Source organism: Caretta caretta, chromosome 3, assembly GCF_965140235.1.
Source record: "Caretta caretta isolate rCarCar2 chromosome 3, rCarCar1.hap1, whole genome shotgun sequence".
NCBI lineage: Eukaryota > Metazoa > Chordata > Testudines > Cheloniidae > Caretta > Caretta caretta.
In genome coordinates this window covers 114,527,494-114,550,791 of record NC_134208.1, presented here as the reverse complement: position 1 = coordinate 114,550,791, position 23,298 = coordinate 114,527,494, and the positions used below count along the sequence as shown (strand labels likewise).

Here is a 23,298-nt window from a genome sequence, read left to right as displayed (position 1 = left end):
TCAGGGTCGTATATCCATGCAGGACTCGGGAATGGATTTCAAGACCCAGGAAGAGACTGTGCTCGGGTGAATGATTTGTTTCAAAGGAAAACCAGATTCCTTTGTTCTTCAAAAATCTATACGCACACTTTTTATGAAAGCACTACAGTTGCCCATTGTATCTTGTTCAAAAACCTGTTTGGAGTTGCCTCATCTTTTTTTTCCAGCCCACAACAGATATGGACACTAGCAGTGTTAGCTTTGATTGGCCTTGCCCGTCCTATATTAATAGGCATTTTCTTAATGATCCTACTGCATGTCTTGTGATGGGTCTGTGTTGTTCCCCCAAATTCTCCCACTAAATTTTTGTCCATACACATTCAGCCATGTTTGCTAGATGAACCTCGATAAGCTGTTGGTCCTAAAAGTTGCATTGTCTTGGCATGGTAGAGATTTGAAAATATTCATCCTTTAGGTAGAAAGTTGCAAACTAATCTAGGGTGGGTATGATGAATGCTAGAGTCAACATGCAGCAGCAGAATTTTCTGAGAAAGGCATTAAATCTTCTTAGATTTAGAATGGAACAAAGCTGTCAGTCTTTCTCTGGTATCAGGAAATATCTGGAGTAGAAGCCCTGTGCCTTGCCACAACCTGACTTTCAGTTCTTAAGGTGTTAGCCAACTTACACTGATCTTCAGGAAGCACTTTTGCAAACGTGGAAATCTTCTTTCCATAAGTGATAGTGATACCATGACATCACTCCCTAGTAATTCACCACTCTTATTCCAAGCAAAGCAAAAGAAAACATTTTTCTGCCACCTGTGTTCATCTTTTTATCTTCCCTGTCGGAGGGTGTGGAATGATATTGTTCTCCTCTAGATCTATGGCCTATTGCCGCCACTACCAGAGAGTTAGGTGTAGGATGCACATGAAAGAACAAAACCCCTTTGTATGGCAAATGATACAATTTGTCGGTCTTTTTTGATATAGCTTGAGGAGATGAAAGGGTACACCGAATTGCTTTTGCTGGTTGCATTAGTCCATCTAAAATTGGGAGAATGAGTTTATTTTTGGATAAGGCACCCAGATGTCAAAAAGATTGCAGTTTCTTCCAGTGTGATTGATGGAAGCTAATCAAAGTTGTCATCAGCCTGTTCACAAGCTCAGGTAACTGTAAACCATTCTCAGAAGGAGAAGAAGCTGAAGCAATCTCAACATTCTCACCAGGGGAAGATTCAGCTTCCATTTCTGGCTCTAACTGGCATTCCATCTGAGCCACAGGCTCCTCTTCTTCCTCCAGTAGCATCAGTTACTATGGTTGGAGAATGCTCTCTGAAAGCAGGAGTGGCCAGATCCAGGAATGCTCGATCTGATGTGAAAGCCTTTTCTTGATCTTTTAAGGGGAGATACGTTCCTACTACAAAAAGAAAAGGAGTACTTGTGGCACCTTAGAGACTAACCAATTTATTTGAGCATGATCTTTCGTGAGCTCCAGCTCACTTCATCGAATGTGAGGCTGTTGGACATCTCTGTCGTACTTCCAGCGCATGGTGGAACATGGTAGTTGTAACAATAAGCAAACTCCAGTACTTGAAGGATAAGATGATCTGTAGGCACTGTATCTAGAGTTATTTTCTTTCCTCTGAGAATGAAGCCTCAGAGGAATATCTGGCAGCTGTTCACAATCAGATTCCTCCTTGGACTGTGGATCTGACCTCAAATCCGTCCCAGACACTATCAGAGCTAGCATGTGTAAAATGGCAAAGGGCAAAATGACTTTAGGTTGGGAGCCCAAAGCTGTTTTTTAGGATGGTAGAGAAGTGTCTGGGGAAAACTGACAACTCATCCAACCTCATTTCCTAGGTGTGGAGATCTGAGACTGGTAACTCACAAGAGCTTTTCTTTTCTCACTCTCAGACAATGTCTCTTGCAGATCTGGTAAATGATCTGACTGCGGATCTGTGCAATATACTTGCAATACCATAGTAACAGTTGGAGCTTTGTGAATTGGCAACAAAGAAACTACCACTGGCTCTGGAACTCTTTTTGGATCTGTGATCTTTAGATGAGCTTTAGGCAGTGTTTTACCCTGATCTGAACTTCGTCTTTGGTTTAGGATGCAGTGTTCTCAGCCCAGGATCTGACAGATCTGTGGACTCTCCTGACTGTAACATAATTCTGCTAATAGGAGCCTTGTTGTCTCACACCATGTTTTCTGGAACTGAAGAAGACTGATCTGATGTTTTTACTTGTGGTTTGGCTCTTATCTCAGAGGCCAGCACCGATGGTGTCTACTAATGCTTCAAGGTCAGATCAGATTACTTACTAACCAGCTATACAGCAATGTTGGAACCTGATCCTGGAGCTGAGACCAGAGCCTTCTGCACAGCACCCTTTTTCTTAGACCTAGAAGTGTCTGGACCCAACACTGGTCTTTTAATCCTGTGTTCAGATCCCTTTGAGATATCAGATCACAGTAGCTTTGCAACCAAAGAGCATGGAACAAGAGGGCTTGAGTCTGTTTTGGTGCTTCTTGTATGCTCTCAAAGTAAATGTGCTGCAGATAGAGTTCCTCAAAGGAGAGTGACCCTCGCCAAAGCATGCTAAGCATCTGGCATGGGCGTCCTATGCCAGGGAGATCTCTGGACAAGAGGCACACCTTTTAGTCCGGTCTCTTCACCTTCAAATCCACCGTGAAACCAGAAGTTGCAACTGAGACTTAATAACTATTAATTGTACAAAGAACAGAACTTTCCTTAAACTAAGCTTATCCTAACTAACACTAAACTACTAACAATAAATAACACTGTCAATGGCATTACTAGTTTCTTGAGAGAAGGATTTGGATCTGGGGGGTCCAGAGAGGTTCACATGTGTCTGCTGCTGCAGTTGGAAGGAACTGAAGGTAGCACTGATTCTATGCCCCCTTTAATAGTCTCATCCTCAGAAGGATCAGAAATGTGGAAGGGTACGAGGGGCACGTAAGCACTGTAACAGGCACTGTTATGAGAAGGTTCCACCATTTCAACTTCACTTACAGCACATCCCATGAGTGGGAATATAGAGTACATTCAAAGAAGAATCTAGTCAGGACAATCGTTAACACTGACATCATGCTAATTTTGATACAACAAGTCTGACCTCAGCTGACAGGACTCATATACTTGCCATTTCCATTACACAACTGACTTTTTATGGTGCTTTGACAGCTATTACTGTGTCAGTGGGATAGCTGCATATAATGTAGTTTCCAAATTAATTATATTATTTACATACTTCATTTTGTCACCCCTCATTATTATTTCAATGACAGTGTTTTGACATTGACATTGTAATAAAAATTCCCAGAGTCGTTAGGGAGTATGTCATTTTGCAGCCAAAGTGCTCCATACAATTTATATGACCATAAAAAACTAACATCGAAAAAAAACCTACTTAGAAACTTCAGTCGTTGAACGCAGTTCTGATTTTTGTGAGGATGCTGATGGATCTAGGCTACGTCTACACTATGGAGCCTATATCAGCCTAGCTATGGCAACATAGCCCTCTAGTGTAGACACAGCCTACACTGGCAAAAGGAGTTTTTCTGCTGCTGTAGGAACACTACCTCCCCAAATGACATTCTCTATGCCAACTGAAGCACTTTTTTGTTGACATAGCTGCATCTACACTGACGGTTTCGTCAGCATAGCTTGTGGGTTTTTTCATACCCGACTGACATAGTTATGCCAGTATAAGTTGTAAGTGTAGGCCAAACCGCAGCCTGTCACTTTCATTAAGTCACCGTTATTGCATCACAGATGACGTAAGATTTTAAGAATACCTTTCTCACATATTTATAATCTCCTGAAAGTATTTAGATACAGTACTATAAGATTTGGATGTTGGATAGGGAGATGGGTCAGAGTTAAGGTTGTTTGTGGGACCTAACTGAATTTCCTGACTTACAAAACTTTAACCAGAATTAGAAATGTCCTGCTTTTCAAGTATTTATAGCTCTCATCTAGTAGTGTTTTAACTGATATTTGGTTACATCCCTAACCACATCTTAGTGAAATTTTTTGTTTGGCACTTATAATCTATCTCCTAGCCAGTACATTGTGAAATCACCTGTTCATGACTGAAGTGCGTTGTGGTTGGTGCATGATGTAGGGGGATTTTTCTTTGTAACTTAAAGTTTAAAAAAAATTATTTCAGAATGTATACAGATCAGCAGCTCTTAACCTGGAGTATGGTAAATTTATCCACCTGCACCTTAAGTAGATTGTCACATGACTCAGAGGCAAATCCATTTCCTCAATCACTGAATTGTAATATTGCTCTCTCTTTTGCCTGATTTTATGCAGCCAATAGTTCGTCAGGGAAAAGGACAGATAAGAACGAAAATGGCATTGTTGTGTCAAGAAGTGATCAGGCTGCAGGGGGGCATCCAGTCCCAGAAGCAGGTAAGACCAATATATATTTTAATCTACAGATTTTCTCTTTTTATTTCTATGATCTTTAAAATCAGATCATCATCAGCTCAGCTAGTATTTTTCAGATAGGTGTGACAGACCCAGATAAAAATAATAAGGAAAGGAGTAATACGCTACCCTAGCGACATTACCGCTAATATATGTAATTTGTATGTCATAGTTTGCCAATGTAAGGTGCACAAGATAGTTCAGCATTACTTCAACCAGGCTGGGGTGCTATTGCTTAAAAAATGCAAGAGAACTATAATTTTTCCCTGTCCCATTTTTGGTATGTTAAAGTGTAAACTTTCTTAACCTCTCTTTAGGTGCTGTGCTACCCCTGGCTTTAGGCTTGGCCATCACTGCTTTGCTGCTGCTTATGGTTGCTTGTCGGCTGCGTTTGGTGAGACAGAAACTTAAAAAAGCTCGCCCCATTACATCTGAGGAGTCTGACTACCTCATAAATGGGATGTATCTATAAAGATGGGATTTAGGTTGCCTGTTTTCTCCACTTTGCAGTTTTCCATAAGCCTCTGCCTCCAGCAAATGAGTATCTCTTTGGTAAGACTTCAAGCTTTAAAAAAAAATCCTTCTAGAAATCTCACTTTAAAGTCTGCAAGGTGAGAAACATGTTTGCCCCTTTAGTTATATAGTAGGATTTTTCTATTAATTACCAAATCCAATTAGTAATTTGGATAAATCCTGGTTAAAAAAAATAAAAATTAATGCAGGCTGTGCCTGAAAATAACCATGTTTTTAGCGTATGCAGAAAATGCTGCAGGTTTGAAGGCCCACCACTGGATGGCAGAGTATCTTAGTCTTACATCTCATTTACTCCCATCCAGGAACACAGCTGGATATAGTTGTGTTTCATATCTGATAGTAGCCCAGGATTAGAGTAACTGGGATACAGCAAATCAGAACCATGTAGGAAAGCAGGTACAAGGTCAGTCAACTCCTTGCCTTGTTCCTCTCAGAGCTGTCAGAAGAGTTGCATTCTAAAATATACACACTGTTGTTCAGCATGTTCATTTACGATCTGAGGAGGATTTGCGCATCTGTTACAAATGCAGCTTATGCACTGGAAATATTCTTGTCAGGGGGTTTTGTCTTTGTTAATTAATAGCAATCTGTATCTAAGCAAAGTGCCACCATTTGAATTGCAGTTTTGATTTTTAAAAAGTATTCCCCATCCTGCATAGCTTAAATCCCTTTACAGCTAGGATTCAAAATTGCAAACACGTAACATTCCAATGAAAAATATTAGCACATGTTTGGACCTACTCAGTGCCAACAGCACATGTGAGATCATGGGACTGTCCCCTTCCACAAAGCTCCTAGCTTGTTCAGCCTTTTCCATCCCTAGCCCAACACTCAGAATTTTTAAAGAGATACATGCGGTGACTGTGGTTTGTGCTTGAGCCTGGCCCTGCCTTTGTTAGAAAGGACAGGATTTGTTCTAGTCAGCGTTGTCAGTAGTTCGTTCCAGCCAGACTTAAGCCATCAGTGCTATTGCTGCTTCTACTTCAGTGGGCTTGATACTCAGGACTAAACTTCCCATAAAACTACAGCTGAGACGTTCCTGCTTCTGGAGAAATTTAAGAATCTTGTCAATTGAACCCTTAGCTCCAGCAAAGCTTTAAAGCTTCAGTGGCTATCCCAATACAAATCTCCTAGAATTAGAGCAAGTAATTGATGTGTGAATGAATTTAAAATGTGCTAACCCTAAAATGTGTTAAATATGTACTGTGCTGCTTATACCGTTTGTCTGAATGTGCAAGGATGTCACATCCATCAAGAGTCCCAGTAAAAAAATTAAGACAGAAGAATATGCATCTTTTTGTATGTCGGTCCTTTGTACTTCAAGGAATTAGTCAATTTGAATATTACTGTGGTATACAAATCACTAATCAAAAAGCCCATGATGTTCAAGTCTTGATTACCTTTATGAAAAATAGCGATAATAAACCTACTTTATTCTTAAAATTTTTGCATTGTGTTTATTAGCATTAAAGTTTAAATTCTCGTGTTAGCATTGTCCTCACCAGACACCTTGCATCCTCTGGAGGGAAGGAGAGATCAAAGCATCATGGCAGTAGTCTATTTCCCCCTTCCCAAACACCATTAACAGGGGCTGAAGTCTATATTTCCCAGAGTGGATTAATTTCAATCAAAGCAATTTAAATGACTGATTTTAATCATATTTTGCATTTATACTTTAGTTATTTTCCTGAAGAAAGGTTGATTTATCAGTAAGCAAGCATTAATCCATGTTGATTTGCAACCTAATATAGTATTTCCATTAAATTTAGTGCTTCTTTTTCCTAACCAGAAGAATGCACTATATCAATACACATTTAAACAAATGTTATAGCTTTATTTATGCTAATTAATTTTTACATTTGTATTATGAATCGTGCATTTCTTATTTACTAGATGATTGATTTTTTGTGTGTGATTTGTGTCAAACTCTATTTGGATAGAACGAGACCTTTCGAAGTTTTCCAACACACACAAATACAGAGCATTAGCCACCACAGAACAACAAATAATTAGAGAACTTATGTGGGAGACGCAACTTCAAATCACTACTCTGAATTAGGCAGAGCAGAAGGCTTGAACCTGGGGCTTTTACATTCCAGCTGAGTGACTGCACCAGCAGTCTCCAGTAACACTCTGTTGTCTTAATCTCTCCTACTGAAGCTTCCACTTTGTATAACTAATTTCTCATTGGAAAAGAGACTTTCTATAGACCAATTGTTGGGGCACGCACCTGAGATGTGGTAGCCTCAAGTTAAAGTTCCTACTCGTTAAAAATATTTAATTTATAAGAAGTGGAACAGCTCCAACAATAAAGACCCCAGAATAATAATAATGCTTCCTACTTCACAAGGGTGTTGTGAGCCACACTACATTAAAGATTGTGAAGTGCTTTGAGATCTACCAATGAAAAGCACTTTATAAGAAATAGGTATTATGCCTTTTTTGGAACTTAACCACAAAAGTCAAGGTTTTTGTTTTGTGTTTTTATATATAGTTTTCTGACAATGAAAATAGGTGGTGTAGAGTGGGGGAGGAAAAATGCTCTGTTAACCTGCATAGTGTTTTTAAAAACTTATGTCAAGGGCACATAGTACTTTGGATGGGTCCTTTATGGGTTGGATATTTTTCAGATCAAAATAAATTGAAAGGAACTATAAAAGGTGCATACATACGAGAAGCTAAGCAAGAGATCTTAGGACCATAACTTTGGTCCTCTCTCTCACCCCAGGCTCCCCCACTTTGCAGTTTTTTTCTCTCACTCCTGTTGTCCTGTCTGAATTAAGTTGGGATTGTCACCTTTATTTGTTCTGTAAAGGTCACATTTTTCAACACTCTAAGAAACAATATGGAAGACAGGTTTCAGAGTAGCAGCCCTGTTAGTCTGTATTCGCAAAAAGAAAAAGGAGGACTTGTGGCACCTTAGAGAGACTAACCAATTTATTTGAGCATAAGCTTTCGTGAGCTACAGCTCACTTCATCGGACGCATCCAATAAAGTGAGCTGTAGCTCACGAAAGCTTATGCTCAAATAAATTAGTCTGTCTCTAAGGTGCCACAAGTCCTCCTTTTCGATATGGAAGACCACTCCAGAACACACTAAATATATAAAAGGGAGCCAAAATATCCTTTCAACCACATCCAAACAGTGTTTTAAGAAGCACGTGCACATCCTATTTCTTTAATTACTCTCTCCTACCTATTGTGTAAGCAACACCAGCCTTTTGAGCATGCCAGCAAGTATAATCAGAGCACTTCAGCTGAGAAGTGATGGTAGGTACTCTGTTATAATACCAAGGTTTTTTCTTCTCTTGGTAGAAATAATATTGCTAGCTGTTTTTTCCTGTTTAATCTTCAAGATAACTCTCCTAATGGCACTAATGTTCAACTGAATCCCACAACAAAATTGGGCCCAGTCTACAAGCCCCAATTCTGAATTGATTGACATGTGTGAATCACAAACACCACCAATCAGTACAAGGAATTAACACAATTAATGATCAGACTTAATATCTCAAGTATCTGGGTAACCAAATCAGGTCAGGAATTAATTGAAGCCAGAGGCAAATTCACACATTTCTGGTCATGTCCTAAATGAAGACTTATACAATATGTACGTGGTCTTTACATTTCTTTTGGAAACAAGAATGATCAGAAAGTGACAGTGAGACTTGATGCAAAATTCTTTGGAGAGAAAATTTAAAAAAATACTCATATGGGTTCCTCTCACTTTTAATTTTATTTGGCAAAGTAGCAATTCAGATAGTTTATACCGCATTTATTCAAGCTCTTTAAATCCTCTGCATTTCAACTTCTCTTCTCCAAGAAGCCTTTAAACCAGAACCATTGCTTCCTTCACCATGGAGGAATCTCAACTTCCAGACTCTCTCAATGCTACCCCTAGAGTCAGATGAAAGTAATGTGGCAAGCATTACTCCTTCCAGTGGAACAGGCATATTAACCCCCAACAGCCTTAGTCCCAGAAGTCTTATAGCTCCTGCAATGTGGGTCTTTTACACAGAAAATTTTGGATCATGTCTACCACCTCACCCAACGTAGGCTAGCTTGTTACACTTTGTCTAGAGAGAAGAATTTGGATACATTTGACTTCTTATTCTGAACATTAAATTAGTGAGAAGAGGGAAAGTTGAGAACTCAGTAAATTAGAATGACAGTGACCAAAAGGCTAAAAATTAGGATTAAGATGGTGTTATCTGCTGAGAGATTTTATGCTGCTGCATGCATCATTTCAGATATTTCACTTCAATACTAAAAATATATTCACAGTTGATTGTCAATTAGCACAAATTTGACATCAGATGCAAACCCATTTTTCTTCACTATATTTTCTAGAACAAGTACTAAGTGATCAAGTAACTTCCTTAATTTGAAATTAGTCTCCCTTGTAGGATTAATATTGTGTATGTGCTCCCAAGCTTCAATTAAAAGATATGGGGGAGGTCGTATGTTAGACTTCTAAATATCTATATTAAATTATATGACATATATTTTACAGGGGAATAGGAGGGACTGACATTCACATGAAGGTAATTTACTTGTTCTTTCACATTTCAGAGCCCTTTCAATAATACCCTTCATACTTTCAGTGATTAATTCTATCACAGAAAATATGTCTGTTCGAACAAAAGCAGGCTGAATATTTTTCAAAAAGAAACAGTGGCCTCTTTGAACCAAATTATGCAGGTTCTTATTAATTTAGCTCTGCTTCTTTGTAATATAAAACACAAAGAGCTTAAAATGTATTTTACCACTCAAACGCTAATGATCAGGAGTTGCAGGAAGAACATAGGTTTCAGAGTAACAGCCGTGTTAGTCTGTATTCGCAAAAAGAAAAGGAGAACTTGTGGCACCTTACAGACTAACCAATTTATTTGAGCATAAGCTTTCGTGAGCTACAGCTCACTTCATCAGATGCTTATGCTCACGAAAGCTTATGCTCAAATAAACTGGTTAGTCTCTCAAGGTGCCACAAGTACTCCTTTTCTTTTTAGGAAGAACATATGCACCCCTAAAGCAATCCAAGAGCTATACAGTTTTTAATGTGCTTTGGGTTTTCCTGATGTCATTAACTGCAGCAAACACAGAACATAAAACCTGGGTCTTGAGAATGTTAAAAAAAGCCTTTCAATTACTCTTTAAAATGGATATTTGTAGAGTTTGTAGTGTAGTATATATTTATTTGGTCAGGGTTTGGCGATCCATCAGTTCTTCACTATTTATCAGCTTTTTTTCTCTTCTATAAAAATGTAAGTTCCCCTAAAACATTAATCCAATTTTTTTCCATCACTACCTGTAGCTGGAAGAAGAATGTAGATTATACTGCAGAAATTTGGTGTCAAAAGCAACTAATTTTTAAATATGGATGTTAATTTTATTGGAGTAGTGTTCTGCATTTCAAGCAGTTACATTTAACATACTGATCCTGATCTCCCATACAAGAAGCACACAAACCCCTTTTTGCTTTTAACTTTATTTGGCAAAGCAGCACTGCATAAACTGTTCAGTGATTAGGACATAGCTTACACAGCATTTGTTATGCTAAATTCATATACATATCAGCAGTGAGCTACAAAACAATACTGAGCTACAAGTTTCCTCTAATTTCTTGACAAGGAAGGAAAAAACTATGTCAGTTATGTCCAACCTGAACCATAGAGTTTATAACAAGAGCTGTCACCTCTGATGTCTTGAAGTTTAATATATACAAATGCCCACTTTTAAGATAATAACGCAGCTGACTGTATCTACTACATGCTAGTCTATGACACCGTGTCACAAGCTTTGAAAAGGAAGTTCATCTCATTTTCTTAGTAACATTTAGCAGACATCTGAACATAGAGAACCTGCCATTGTGTATGTAGTGTTATAAGGTGCACAGAAGCAATTTTACCAAGGAACAATGGAGCTGAAATAAAGTGTTCAAAAAGTATCAGCCATCAAAATTAAAGAGTTCACAAACTGTAGGTCTTCGCATTTTTGCAGAAATTCATTTCTTTAACAAGATGAAATTTAAAAAGACATGTTAAAAGTAACAGCCCAAATTTAAACTTTCCATCAATTCTTTGCCAGATTTGCCTTAAGCCTCTAAAAAAATGAAATAAAAACACCACACTTTTCCATGCTGATAACAGTATAACAAAATCCAAAACAAGCTGCAATGCTGTTGGTTTTCAAAAAGCTTTTAGAACTGGAGATGGGAAGTCCACTGTAACACTATGTTTGGGTCAAGATGATGTAGCTTTTACAATTCATCCCTGCAGAAAGAAAATAAATGCAGTTATATTCTTTTCCCCAAGGAGTTCACTTTGCAGTTTTGATATTAAATCAATGAATGTGCAGCAGTACTCAAATACAGCAGCAAAACTTCAGAAATCTCTTCAAGCATTTAAGCCACAAGGAAAATCAACAGCAATCCATAGCACCTTATACTACTCAGTAAAATACAGCTCTACTGTGCAACATGGGTCCCTGTTCCTTCTCTGTAAAATATATCATTTGCTTTCACAAACAAGTCAATTACAATATCAACAGCTTAAAAAAAAATACATGACTACCTGTTGTCTGAAGAAGTGACTGTCTTACACATTGGGCCATTTACTGGAGAGAGACTTGTTTGAAATTATGGTCCAATTATTCTCGGTACCTGCACAAAAGGCTGCAAAATGTGAAACCTGAGTTCAAAGTTAAATTTTAGTTGCAATGTCTGGTCAGTACTGGGCACATCTCACTCTGAAGAAGAAGTGGAGAGAACTTGGCACTATCTATACGCTATGTCTCTTGATGTCACAGAGCAACTTTATCAGCTCCTGAAGAAACTACTCAGGCCAGGGCTACCTAATGAATGCCTTCAGCTAATGAACAATTCCATTATCATGAGGAAGTTTGATTACTGTAACAGAGCAGTAAGTTTGCCTTTGCCTTCGCCTTCAGAGAATAAATGCTTCATATAATGGCAAACATTTGCTCCAGTTATGAGTAGTCTACCTCATTAATACTAGAAAAGGCACACATTGTTTTATTAAGAGCAACTTCACTAATGTGATTCTTGGAAGAATACAATAGTATTTCAATCAATCAATCTACTAATGCAAGCCAGCCCACAAAATATATAGCTACATGCATACAAGCAAGAGTGTTCAGATCCCAAAGAGGATGCATTTGGAGTCATAGCATGGAATGACAGCATACACAACTTCTTAAAGTCAACTGAAAGGCTTTTACCTAGCAAGACTGGAGTTTAAAGTTCGAGTTTTCTCCTGAAGTTGTTACTAATTCCTAAAGCAGTCAGGCAGCTTCAATCCTTACAGTAATTGGCTGGTTAGTTTTGGGTCTCAGAGAAACATTTTAAGTGCAATGCAGATGGATTTAGTGGTACAATTATAGACAATGTTGATCAAATGGCTAAACTCTGCTACTTGGTTTAATATTTACAACGGAAAAGAAGTAGATAATTCTACTATTCTGGCAAAGCCTCATGTGCCTAGTAGTTGATGGGATTTCAACACTGAAAGATCTGCAATATCAAAGCACAAAGGCAGTATTACAACATATTAAGATCTTGACATTAACTGTGGCAAGATGATTTTTTTTTTTAAATTTAAAAAAAAAAAAGTTCTGTCTTGAAACACTGACAGTGGCAGACAATTTCCCCCGGCCCACATCAATGTAATTTGGCACGATTTTGTGTACTATTATTAATGCATTGAGCATATTTAATTTGAAGTTATTTTGCTTCACAATACTAATGTGTTCTTAGTACTCAAATTCATGACAAATGGAATACTGCAGTATAAATAATTTGCCATTTTATTTTTGTTTTGTGCTATGTTAAGCAAATCCTGAAAAAAGGTAAATGTAACTACCTGTAAATACAAGTAAATTTTAGCATGAAAACACCCTTTAAAATTAGTACTATTATTCATATCTCTGCATATTAAAATCTACATTAATTGAATAAAGTGAAGCAGCTGGTGTCTACAGAGTTTTACTTGATCTTCAGTGTCGAAATCAAAGAATGTCCATGCTAGTTCATAGTAAGACATGATATATTTTATGCATTTGACTTGTGTTAGTTATTTTCCAATATTACAAGAAGGTAATGAGTAGGGCTATATAATGTGCTGTTGAATTAAGTATTTCAAAAATTATAAAACTAAGGTCTGTTTAACCAGGTAAAAATTCACTAGTTTTTAACTTTCCATTTAAAGTAAACTTAAAGCTGTGCACTTAACTGCACATAATCAAAACAGCATTAGTTGGTCTAAACTTCAAGTGTAAAAAGGACTTTGCAGAGTATCAGGTTTCAACTGAAGTTCTGAAATTGAAGAACTAATTCTTTAGTATACCCCCCTGAACAGTGCCAGATTGGTCCTGCAACAGAGCTTTTTTGAATCTTTTTATATGTCTAGTTTTTATCCCTGCAAGGAAGGAGACTTTTCCCAACTTTCCTTGATAAACTATTCTAGAGTCTTCTAGATCTGTTAGAAAGGGAAATTTAAGTGAATTAGAGAAACCTCTCTCTTCCTTACACATTACTACTGACTATGAAAGCCTTGTACAGTGCTGATAAATCCTCTCCATCTTTGGCATTTACACTTCTCCCAATCTCCCCCACTAGTTACTGCTTAGCAAAGGTATACATATTTAGTTTTTAGTCTTTAAAACAGTCTCCTCCTTCAACCCCTGGGTACTGGCAGTGTTGGCTTAAGTGTTGGAATTTTTGAGGAGACTGGAGAATCAGCACATACTGAAACCAGTACTGCCAATCCCCAAGCATTCAAAAGACCTGATCAGGGCCTCAAAAAGTAGCAATGATATTGGCTAAAAATCCTGAAATTTTAAAATAAATAAATGTTGGTTTCTTCTTGCTTGCCAACACTAAAAAGGCGTATTTATGGTTCATGTTTTCAAGTTTTTGTCTGCATCCATAAGGGCCAAAAACATTTTTTTTTAAATGAAAACTGAGATGATCAGGAAATAACCCGATTCTCCCAGCTGGGGATTTAAGGAAAGCACAAAGTATCGTGACAGTTGGCAACAATGACCTGAAACAACTGAAATCTGAGATGCAGCTAGCCTTGATGTCTACGGGAAGAGAAATCAGAGGATTTAATGATCTGTCTTCATGTGTTAGGAGGAATTTTAACTAAATTAAGCTTCAAAGGTATACATTTTCTCTTTCAAATCTGCAGTTCAGACCTTTTGATGATTTAATACCAGTGCTTTCCCGTTCTTCGTACCACCGAACGTTTAACTATTTTCCCCTAGATATCTTGCATTTTTCTTAGTTGAATATTACTCTTTTCTGCCCTATTTCTAACCTTTCAGACCCCTTTGCATTTCTGTCCTCATTGATGTTTACAACACCTTCCAATTTAGTATCCTGAGCAAATTTCATTAAATTGTCATTACTTCCCCCTTCTTGATTATTTATGATAAATAATACTGGACCCAACACACATACTTGCAGCATCCTAGAAGCATTGCACAGGCCGAAACATTACCTTTTATCACTGCCCTTTGTCTGTAGCTCTTCAACCAGTGTTCAATCCATGTGACAGTGCTCATATCCAAGCCAATTTGAATTGGCCCAAAAATGCAGTATTTTATAAAATCAGTTTTCATCTACTAGACCTGTCAAGATATAGTATGTGTATGCTTGCTTAAGACACTGATTTTTTTATTAAACTGAAAAAATCTGTATTTTGTCCGTGGAGATTCCCCTTCCTCTTGATTGAAAATCCTAACCTCACTCACAAGTGTAAGGAGCTTACGGGAATCAAACACACACATCTCACTGAATTTCAATGGAAATTGGGCACCTAATTCCCTTAGGCTTACTGAGGCATTGACAATCATCAACATCTTTCCCTAACCAGAGACAGATGTAAAATTATTAACCTTTTCAGAAAAGGTAATTAAACACGTTGCACAATTGGGGTGAAATCCTGACTCCACTGAAGTCACTTTTGCTGTCACTCAGTTAGCAGGAAATTAAACTGTCTCATGGTTTTATTTCTCATTTATGAAGTTACTCAGTTTTGAATGTGAATTCTTTAAAAGTCTAGAATGCTTATTTCCATCAAAATACATTAACTACAAAACAAAGCCAAGCCTGCTATACAGACTCGAACCATTTAGTGCTTATGGCCTTATTATCCCCTAAATCCTTCTAAATTATCTCTTCATATAAACATACTACTAGTAACTGAAGTCCTCTGAAGATAAAACAAAAGGGAGATCCTAATTTAGACATTTCTAAAACTTAAATGCTAGATGTCAAAGCACTTACAGTACATGCTGTAGATACTTGAGAGTAACGAAAAAAATTGTTTATCGAACACAATTAAAAAGTCAAACAGCTTGAAAGTTATTTGCAGAGCTCAGTGTGCATGTGTGCACTTCAGTTAATGAAGCTAACACAGTCACAAGTGTTTCTACTCAGGAGGCAAAGGGGGACTGCTGGTTTATTCATTTGCATACTAATGCCTGGTATGTTTTTCAAGATGACAGCTGTGTTGTGTCTTTGCTGGATCAGGGAGCCAACAACAAACATTCGTTTGTCTTCTCCTAAAAAAGACTTATTTAGAACTGATGCGAAATTGGCAGCTTGCTGAATTAGAAAATATAATATGCCCAAGTGACATGACAAACTTTAGTCGGGTATGTTTAAAACAGGATCTTTTGAACACCGTTAAAACAACCATTTGGTTGTTTGATTGTTTGAGAAAGAAGGGGGTTATAGTCTCTTCCCTCTCTATTATTTTTAGGCCCAGGAAATTAGGTATTCATTTAGAAGATTAGCTATACTGCTTCCTAATAAGGATCCTGAAGGACTTTCCTTACTTATGGAGTCTTGAATAAATTTGCAGTAAAAGTGTAAGTTTCTCAGTTATTTCCTGACCTATTACAAGTAGATCTACTCGATAAAAACATAGTAGCTCTATGAAGCATAGTGCAAACAAACTCACAGTTCATCTCAAGTATCCTTTTATATTTTATCTTAGCTACCTCTGTAAATCTAGCAAAAAAAAGTTATAACTGATGAGATGTTTAAATTTTAGGAAGTGTTGTGTTCAAAACAATGTCAATAACACTCTTCAGCACCGACAAAAAACCTCAAGAAGCCATGAGTTCAAATGAAACAAAGCACAACCCATGCAACATTTTTTTCTGCTTTTAACTTTACTCAGAAACTTAGCAGAACCTCCTCATAGTGATGTAACAATACAGAGAAGGTCACTTTCCATGGTATGGAAGAGCAGAAAGCAGTGACAGCAGCAAAGGCAGCCCTTGCAGTCTATCTGCTTAAAATCCACACCCTTTCACCTTGTATGCGTGTATCTGTGGAAGAAGAAAGTGGAACAGAAAATCACTTCCACCTGGACCATTGCTTCTCTTTATCTGTTAAAGGCACATATATCACTCCCATCAGAGGCTTCATTTTGACACTGCCATCTTCTAGTTTATCATATTGTTCCAGCATCTGGTTTCCACCTGCAGGGCCGACTGGTAATATCAATCTTCCACCAGGTTTTAATTGGTCTATGAGCTACAACACAACATACAAAGATTATTAGAGTATATATGTATAGCAATCCATCTTTGTGCAGTGAATAAAGTCTGGCTTCTCCAAGTAAACAGTTCTACAATATTTTATCATGGCTAATCAAACTGCATACATAAAAAACTATTTCAACTGTTATGCAATAGATAATGGCCTGAGTTACACAGCCAAAATCTATTTTTTAATCAAACTGTATTTGAATGGGATGATACAACTACTGATATTTTAGACCATTTATAATAATTGCCTGAAATGTAATTAACTGATTATCAGTTATCCAGGCTGCAAATAAAATAATCACTTGTAGTTTGTTGTGTTTTTGTAATTTTGGTTTCTTCATAAGAGCAGAAAATTTATTTGAACAACTAAGTTTAATGGTAATCTGTAGCAGACTCATTACTAAGGCCATGTCTACACTAGAGAGCTTACAACATCACAGATGTACCGATGCAGCTGCACCGCTATAAGATCTCTCATGTAGCCACTCTGTGCCAACAGGACAGAGCTTTCCCATCAACATAATTAAACCACTCCCAATGAGCAGCAGTAGCTATGTCGGCGGGATAGCATCTCCCACCGACATAGCGTTGGTCCACACTGGTGCTTCTGTCACTTTTTTTCCACATCCCTGAGTGACTTAAGTTATACCGACAAAAGTGCCCGTGTAGACATAGCCTAATTTTCTAAACTTAACAGCTCATTATTTGCTGTTGAGTCAGAACAAGGTACAGTCTAAGACTATGTACATACTATAGCGTAAGTCGGTATAAGTTATGTCACTCAGGGGCATGAGTAAGCCTCCCCCTTGAGATACGCAAGTTACACTGACCTAATCGCCAGTGTGGACAGCACTATGTCGGCAGGAGAGATTTTCCCGCCAACATAGTCACTGCCGCTTGCAGGGGCTGCATCAATGTAAGCTCTGTAATGTAGCAATAGCCTAACTCTGTAGGGCTGCTGACCTCGTTGAGCCGTCATGACCATTTGATCTTGACTTACAAAGTTATCCCAGAAAGCAAAATATTTAAATAAAAAGGTAAATTACAGGAGGATAGTCTCACTATTTAACTACTTGGCAATTCTTGCACAACAGCCTTTCTTCTATAAAATATCACCTCTTTCAGTGTTGAGGGAATGTGCTATTTTTCTGAGCACAACAGGTTTCTAGCAGAAATGGCAATAGGGATGAAGTGTGTAATTTCCACGGTAACATTATGGAACGAATAAGTTTCTTACAAAGTTTGAATGGAAGCATTTTACTAAAATAGTAAACTACGCATTTTTGGACAATTCCATTGTTGCATAAACGTTAAAAAATTTAAGATTTCCAACTGCCAACACATAGCATTCCATTGCAAAAGTATCAATCAACATCTCGTGATGGCTAACTTCCCCACAACACCCTAAAACTCAAAGTTCCACAGCATCATTCACTGCAGTTTACAGGGATTTTCAATAATAATTTAAAATTGAAAGTCTTAACTAGCACTTAATATACCACTACCTTTACGAAGCTCATATTAGATCAGTGTTTAACTCCGCCACTTCTCACCACTCTCTTGGAGAAAAGGGAGAAAAAAGTTTCCCTTTTAGAACCCTAATTCCCACCATTTATACTCACTCAAGTCTGTGTATTGTCTCATTCAGTTCTTGCCAGAAATGATGGTGGACTTCTTTTTAAGGCCATAAACGTCACTCCTTAGTCACTTCCCTTTCCCAACAAGGGCAGAGCACGTTACCCTCCACAACACTCTCAATCCTTTCCAACCCAGGAAGCAAGGAACCAGACAAGTATTTAAACTTTACACTCTAATAGCTGATAAAAACCAAGGGGCTCTATTAGTTTATCAAGCCAAAAAATTTCAAAACAAAAACAACAAAAATCCAATACATGGAAAACCCATTTTTAAAATATTCTTGTTTAGGGAAAAAGTATTACAACATGCAACATCTTCATGTTGATTGGAAGTTTAATGAAAGGGATTTTTTTTTTTTTTTTAAGAGTCACTATGCCTGTGGATATCCCAACTATATAAATCTACCAGCATTTTAATTAAGAAGCTAATATAGAGAGATTAATGAATCACACACAAAACATAAAAGGCTTACTGCTTGGGGCACAACCGGGGCTGCAGCTCCGACATGAATAGCATCATAGGGCGCTTCTTCTGGATATCCCATTCTTCCATCCCCCACTGCAAGAAAGCAAAACCTTTTAACCCTTTCACAGGGATGCGCAACAGCTGAGCTGAAAATTTTCAAGTTGTATTCAGCTGCAAATAAGGGGCTAAACTCCATTTTAAACTGAAGTTCTGGACAAAACTGAGTTGTCATACGAATGTGTGACAAGTCACTTTTTAATGTCGTATTTAACTGCATTATGTACGTAGTATCTTCAATCAATGAAGAATACACACACACACACACACCACAGTATCTGAAGAACTGTTGGAGCACTAGCAACCACAGGATGTTTAATATAAATTAAGAAAGTAATCCATTTGCTAAAAGAAGTTAACTGGTTGTGATATAATACAAAAATGGAAATAAGGCGCATCCAGACTACAGAGAATATGGATGCCACCACATCAGATACAGGTTTTATATTTTCTACTATTTAAGAGTGGAGTACCATCATTTTATGAATAATTTTTGCACCTTCTAATCAAAGGTTATAACATCTTCCTTGAGAATAACTAATATTTCAAATATTGGTATTTGGAACTGCAACTGGTATTTTTAATACAGTTTTTTTTTTATTTCAGCAACACAATAGAGCATCTGTAAATTTTACTTCCAAAGAAATTTAGAAACTTTTGGATTTCTGCAGTCAGCATCTCACTGTGTATTTAATATGAGTACAGAAGTTAACCAGGGCTGGCCTGACTCCCTAATTCAATGCCCAGTGGGAAACAAGAGTTCACATTTGAGTTTGGGCTCAGTCTCTGGGCTGGAGCACCTGAAAGCTCTGTAGACGTAGTGTGCTCAGTTCGCTATCAGTCAATCTGGAGCTCTGACAATGTGAAGCCTACTAAAGGGAGAATATTAAAAGTTACTGAGGGATGAAACATGCCTTTCACCACACACATTTTACAAAACAAAAAACAAAACAAAAAAGTTAACTCATACCAACCTCTACTTTGCCCAGGCTCCTACTCGAATATCCAATTTAGGTTAGCTATTTGGGGCCCTCTCTACATTAGAGACTTGAACTGTTACAAATAACTACACCATGTCCACACTAGCCATTCTGTTTTGGGTACATGAAAGTAGTAATTCTGCCCTGTTTCCACACTAAAACTATATGCTTTTTGCACTGTAGTTGCAATGCCCTCTGAGTACCTATCCCATAATTATCAGCACAGACCTTTGAGATTTCGAAAAGGCCTTCTGGAAGTCCTGTGGAAATTGTGGTGGGTCAAAGTCAAATTCAAATAATGTGAGACAATCCTACAAGTCCACTGGCAATGCTGACACCATTTATAAGTCATTCTGAGGCCAACGTAAATACTTAGCTCTTGTTCCTTGCTTGGCAAGAAACATTTATTTTGGCACTTTTGATAAGCAGTCATGAAATACTTAAGGCAGCTATGATGTAGCAGTGGAGTATATTCCAGAAGACTGACTCTCCACTAGCACTAACTGTCCAGTTTTCTGAATTCATTACAATGTAACCACCACCAACCACCATCTTCTCTACTGTATCCATGGCCTTGGAGTCCTGGGTCTCTCCCAAAGAGATCCCAAAATCCCAGCATTGTATCAAACATCTGCTGACTTGGTTTTGTATTTATTTATTTATTTTATTTATTTAAAGTACACCCATTTCATAGAGTCTTTGTTTCCCCATGTCCCTCATAATTTGACTGCCAAGACTTGCTATACTATCTATAACACACAAAAAAATGGACTAGGTAGTTGGTAGAAGCCAAAATAGCGGGTCCAGATTATCATACAATGGGCACATTTTCTACCCTGAGTGATTGATTGTTGTCCTGGGGATCATTATAAGCCAACAGTCCTTTAACTATCTCATAGCACCATTCATCACTACCAGTCATTTGACCACTAGTCATGCAGTTACGTATGACAGTTAGATGGCCTTAGATCTCCAGTAATGGACCCCAGAGCCTGCAAACTGGCTTTGGCATAGCTGGCAGCACATTAGTAGGATAGTCTTCTTAGGAGATATTTTGGTGACAGAACCAGTGAGGTGCAGAAACAAAAGATGTTGGATGCCGTGAAAACATATAGCTGAGCTGCATCGGGTGGTACATCACTATATTCACATAGTTAAGTGAATTCCAAGGAACTCGACACCTGTGCAGTGGAGTGCAAAAAACAGACCAGACAGGCCACCTAAGCAGCAACTGATGCACTGTATGACAATAATGGGAAAACTATTTGCACTCTTAAGGCTATTACAAACGTGATATCTGTGCACTCTAGCACTGTATCAATGGAGATTACCATGGTGAAAGTTAATACCACAACTAACCTTGGTTGAAGAACATCTAAATGAATTGGTGATGCACCACGGGGAGCATTTGTATATGGAAGCAAGGTGAATCTATAGGCATGCTGTCATAGGGCAACCACATGGTGGTTAGCACATAATTTCTCTAGTTTGGAAAAAATCTGGAATGCCTCCACTTTTTGGAGAAGAGAAACAAAAGTCAGAATTTTTGGAGAGTACTTCAGCTACAGGGGCTGAGTAGAAGTGTAAGGTGTATAGTTTACTAGCAATTTTCTTACAGAAGCACCTAGTGACCCAGCACCAAACCATTTAACACACATATAATACTATATTTTTTTTTTATAATCAAGACTGTGCTTTTTCCTTGCTATATTTCCATCGCAATAGTTAAATTCAGATTTGTAGTCTAGTAAACATTATGATTGGGCATTCGGCCCTCATTTACACTGATTTAATTATACTGCCTTGGTATCAATTTATATTACCAATCCCTACAAAATACAGACACTGACAGTACATTTTAGAACTAGTTGAGCTGATTACTATTCTAGTACTTTTTTTATTTTTGGCCAGTAAGTCTTTCAACTATGACTGCACAAGCACAGAGTGCTGCACTATAATGCTCTAATTTTGTAAGCAAGCTCATTCACACATACAAAGAAGTGGTAAATACAGGCCTGGTTTTAAAAAGCGTTACACTTAAGTGAATTCTTGTTCAGTTTTTGTTTTACTATAGGAATACACTATTATGTCAGAAAAGTGCATTCAGTGCACTGACTGTTTTTTGTTTTTTAAATGCTAGAAAAATCAAAATCATACAAAGGGAAGGATTTTCAAAGGCCTAAAAGGCGAGTTAAATCTTCAAATTTTCAACTGGAGTCGGGCACCTAACGCCCTTGGTGTCTGAAAATCTTCCTCAAAGAAATTAAACCAATCAGGTTTCCAAATGCAGGTAATTTGCAGTCAGCTTTTAGTCAGAATATTAATTTAATTAATAAGTATACCATAGTCTTTGATGCTCACCAATCAGTTTCACTCTTCCTGAAGACAGTAATGTAGGATCATCCTTTTTGACATTATTTATTGAGTCATCTACTAACTCTTTGATATGATCAATTCCTACAACTCGTCCTTGGAGACCAACCTGGAAGAAAATCATACAGTTGAATAGTTTGCTAGTTTTGTTTTATTTTAAATGTCACGATTTCCATTTTCTGAGTTCACTTCTTTAAGTAAGTCTGCTCAGTTAGTAAAGCATTACCCCAATCCTAATAAAGCTACTGCTCAGAACCACTAAGTTCTGTTTTCTAGAACCAGTGCACAATATAAGAAGTGTGCCAATAGTTTTATCAGTTAATTTCTTTGTTGTAGCTACTTTTTTTTTAAAAAAAAGATTTTTTTAAAGGTGGTTTTGTTTAAGTTTGGTATCTTAGAGCATTAATACAGATTTTTCCCTTCACTATTAAACAGCTAAAGTCCTACCATACACAACTATATCATCTACTACTGGCAGCAAGAATTTCAAGAACAAGGTTAAAAGAAAAGGAGTACTTGTGGCACCTTAGAGACCAACCAATTTATTTGAGCATGAGCTTTCGTGAGCTACAGCTCACTTCATCAGATGTTTACCGTGGAAACTGCAGCAGACTTTATATACACACAGAGAATATGAAACAATACCTCCTCCCACCCCACTGTCCTGCTAGTAATAGCTTATCTAAAATGATCAACAGGTGGGCCATTTCCAGCACAAATCCAGGTTTTCTCACCCTCCACCCCCCCACACAAATTCACTCTCCTGCTGGTGCTAGCCCATCCAAAGTGACAACTCTTTACATAATCAAGTCGGGCTATTTCCTGCATAGATCAAGGTTTTCTCACATCCCCCCCACCCCCATACACACACAAACTCACTCTCCTGCTGGTAATAGCTCATCTAAACTGACCACTCTCCAAGTTTAAATCCAAGTTAAATATCTATTCAGGGGACACCATCACAGGGCCTAATAACATCAGCCACACTATCAGAGGCTCGTTCACCTGCACATCCACCAATGTGATATATGCCATCATGTGCCAGCAATGCCCCTCTGCCATGTACATTGGTCAAACTGGACAGTCTCTACGTAAAAGAATAAATGGACACAAATCAGATGTCAAGAATTATAACATTCATAAACCAGTCGGAGAACACTTCAATCTCTCTGGTCACGCAATCACAGACATGAAGGTCGCTATCTTAAAACAAAAAAACTTCAAATC

At 37.8% G+C, this 23,298-nt stretch overlaps 2 protein-coding genes across 6 annotated transcripts in view; one reads left to right on the top strand and one right to left on the bottom strand.

Moving 5' to 3' along the window:
* Window positions 1-6,419, top strand: part of LRP11 (LDL receptor related protein 11) — a 36,098-nt gene extending 29,679 nt beyond the window's left edge. For all 3 annotated transcript variants that reach the window (XM_048844265.2, XM_048844264.2, XM_048844263.2), the window contains 2 exons: window positions 4,326-4,424; window positions 4,760-6,419. In XM_048844265.2, the coding sequence (XP_048700222.2) occupies window positions 4,326-4,424; window positions 4,760-4,914 (254 nt within the window). In that variant the 3' untranslated portion in view covers window positions 4,915-6,419. The remainder of the gene's footprint in view (window positions 1-4,325; window positions 4,425-4,759) is intronic.
* Window positions 6,420-10,339: 3,920 nt separating this feature from the next.
* Window positions 10,340-23,298, bottom strand: part of PCMT1 (protein-L-isoaspartate (D-aspartate) O-methyltransferase) — a 51,888-nt gene continuing 38,929 nt past the window's right edge. The window contains exons 5-9 of one of the 3 annotated variants that reach the window (XR_012667693.1): window positions 22,060-22,180; window positions 18,669-18,754; window positions 16,375-16,544; window positions 11,548-11,648; window positions 10,340-11,247 (exon numbers count right to left, since the gene is read on the bottom strand). Coding sequence is in view for 2 of the 3 variants with exons in the window: in XM_048844281.2 (XP_048700238.1) it covers window positions 11,235-11,247; window positions 16,375-16,544; window positions 18,669-18,754; window positions 22,060-22,180 (390 nt within the window). In the remaining variant the exon portion in view is untranslated. Of the gene's footprint in view, window positions 11,248-11,547; window positions 11,649-16,321; window positions 16,545-18,668; window positions 18,755-22,059; window positions 22,181-23,298 lie in introns of all 3 variants that reach the window. The other 2 variants (XM_048844281.2, XM_048844282.2) reach the window with 2 other exon arrangements.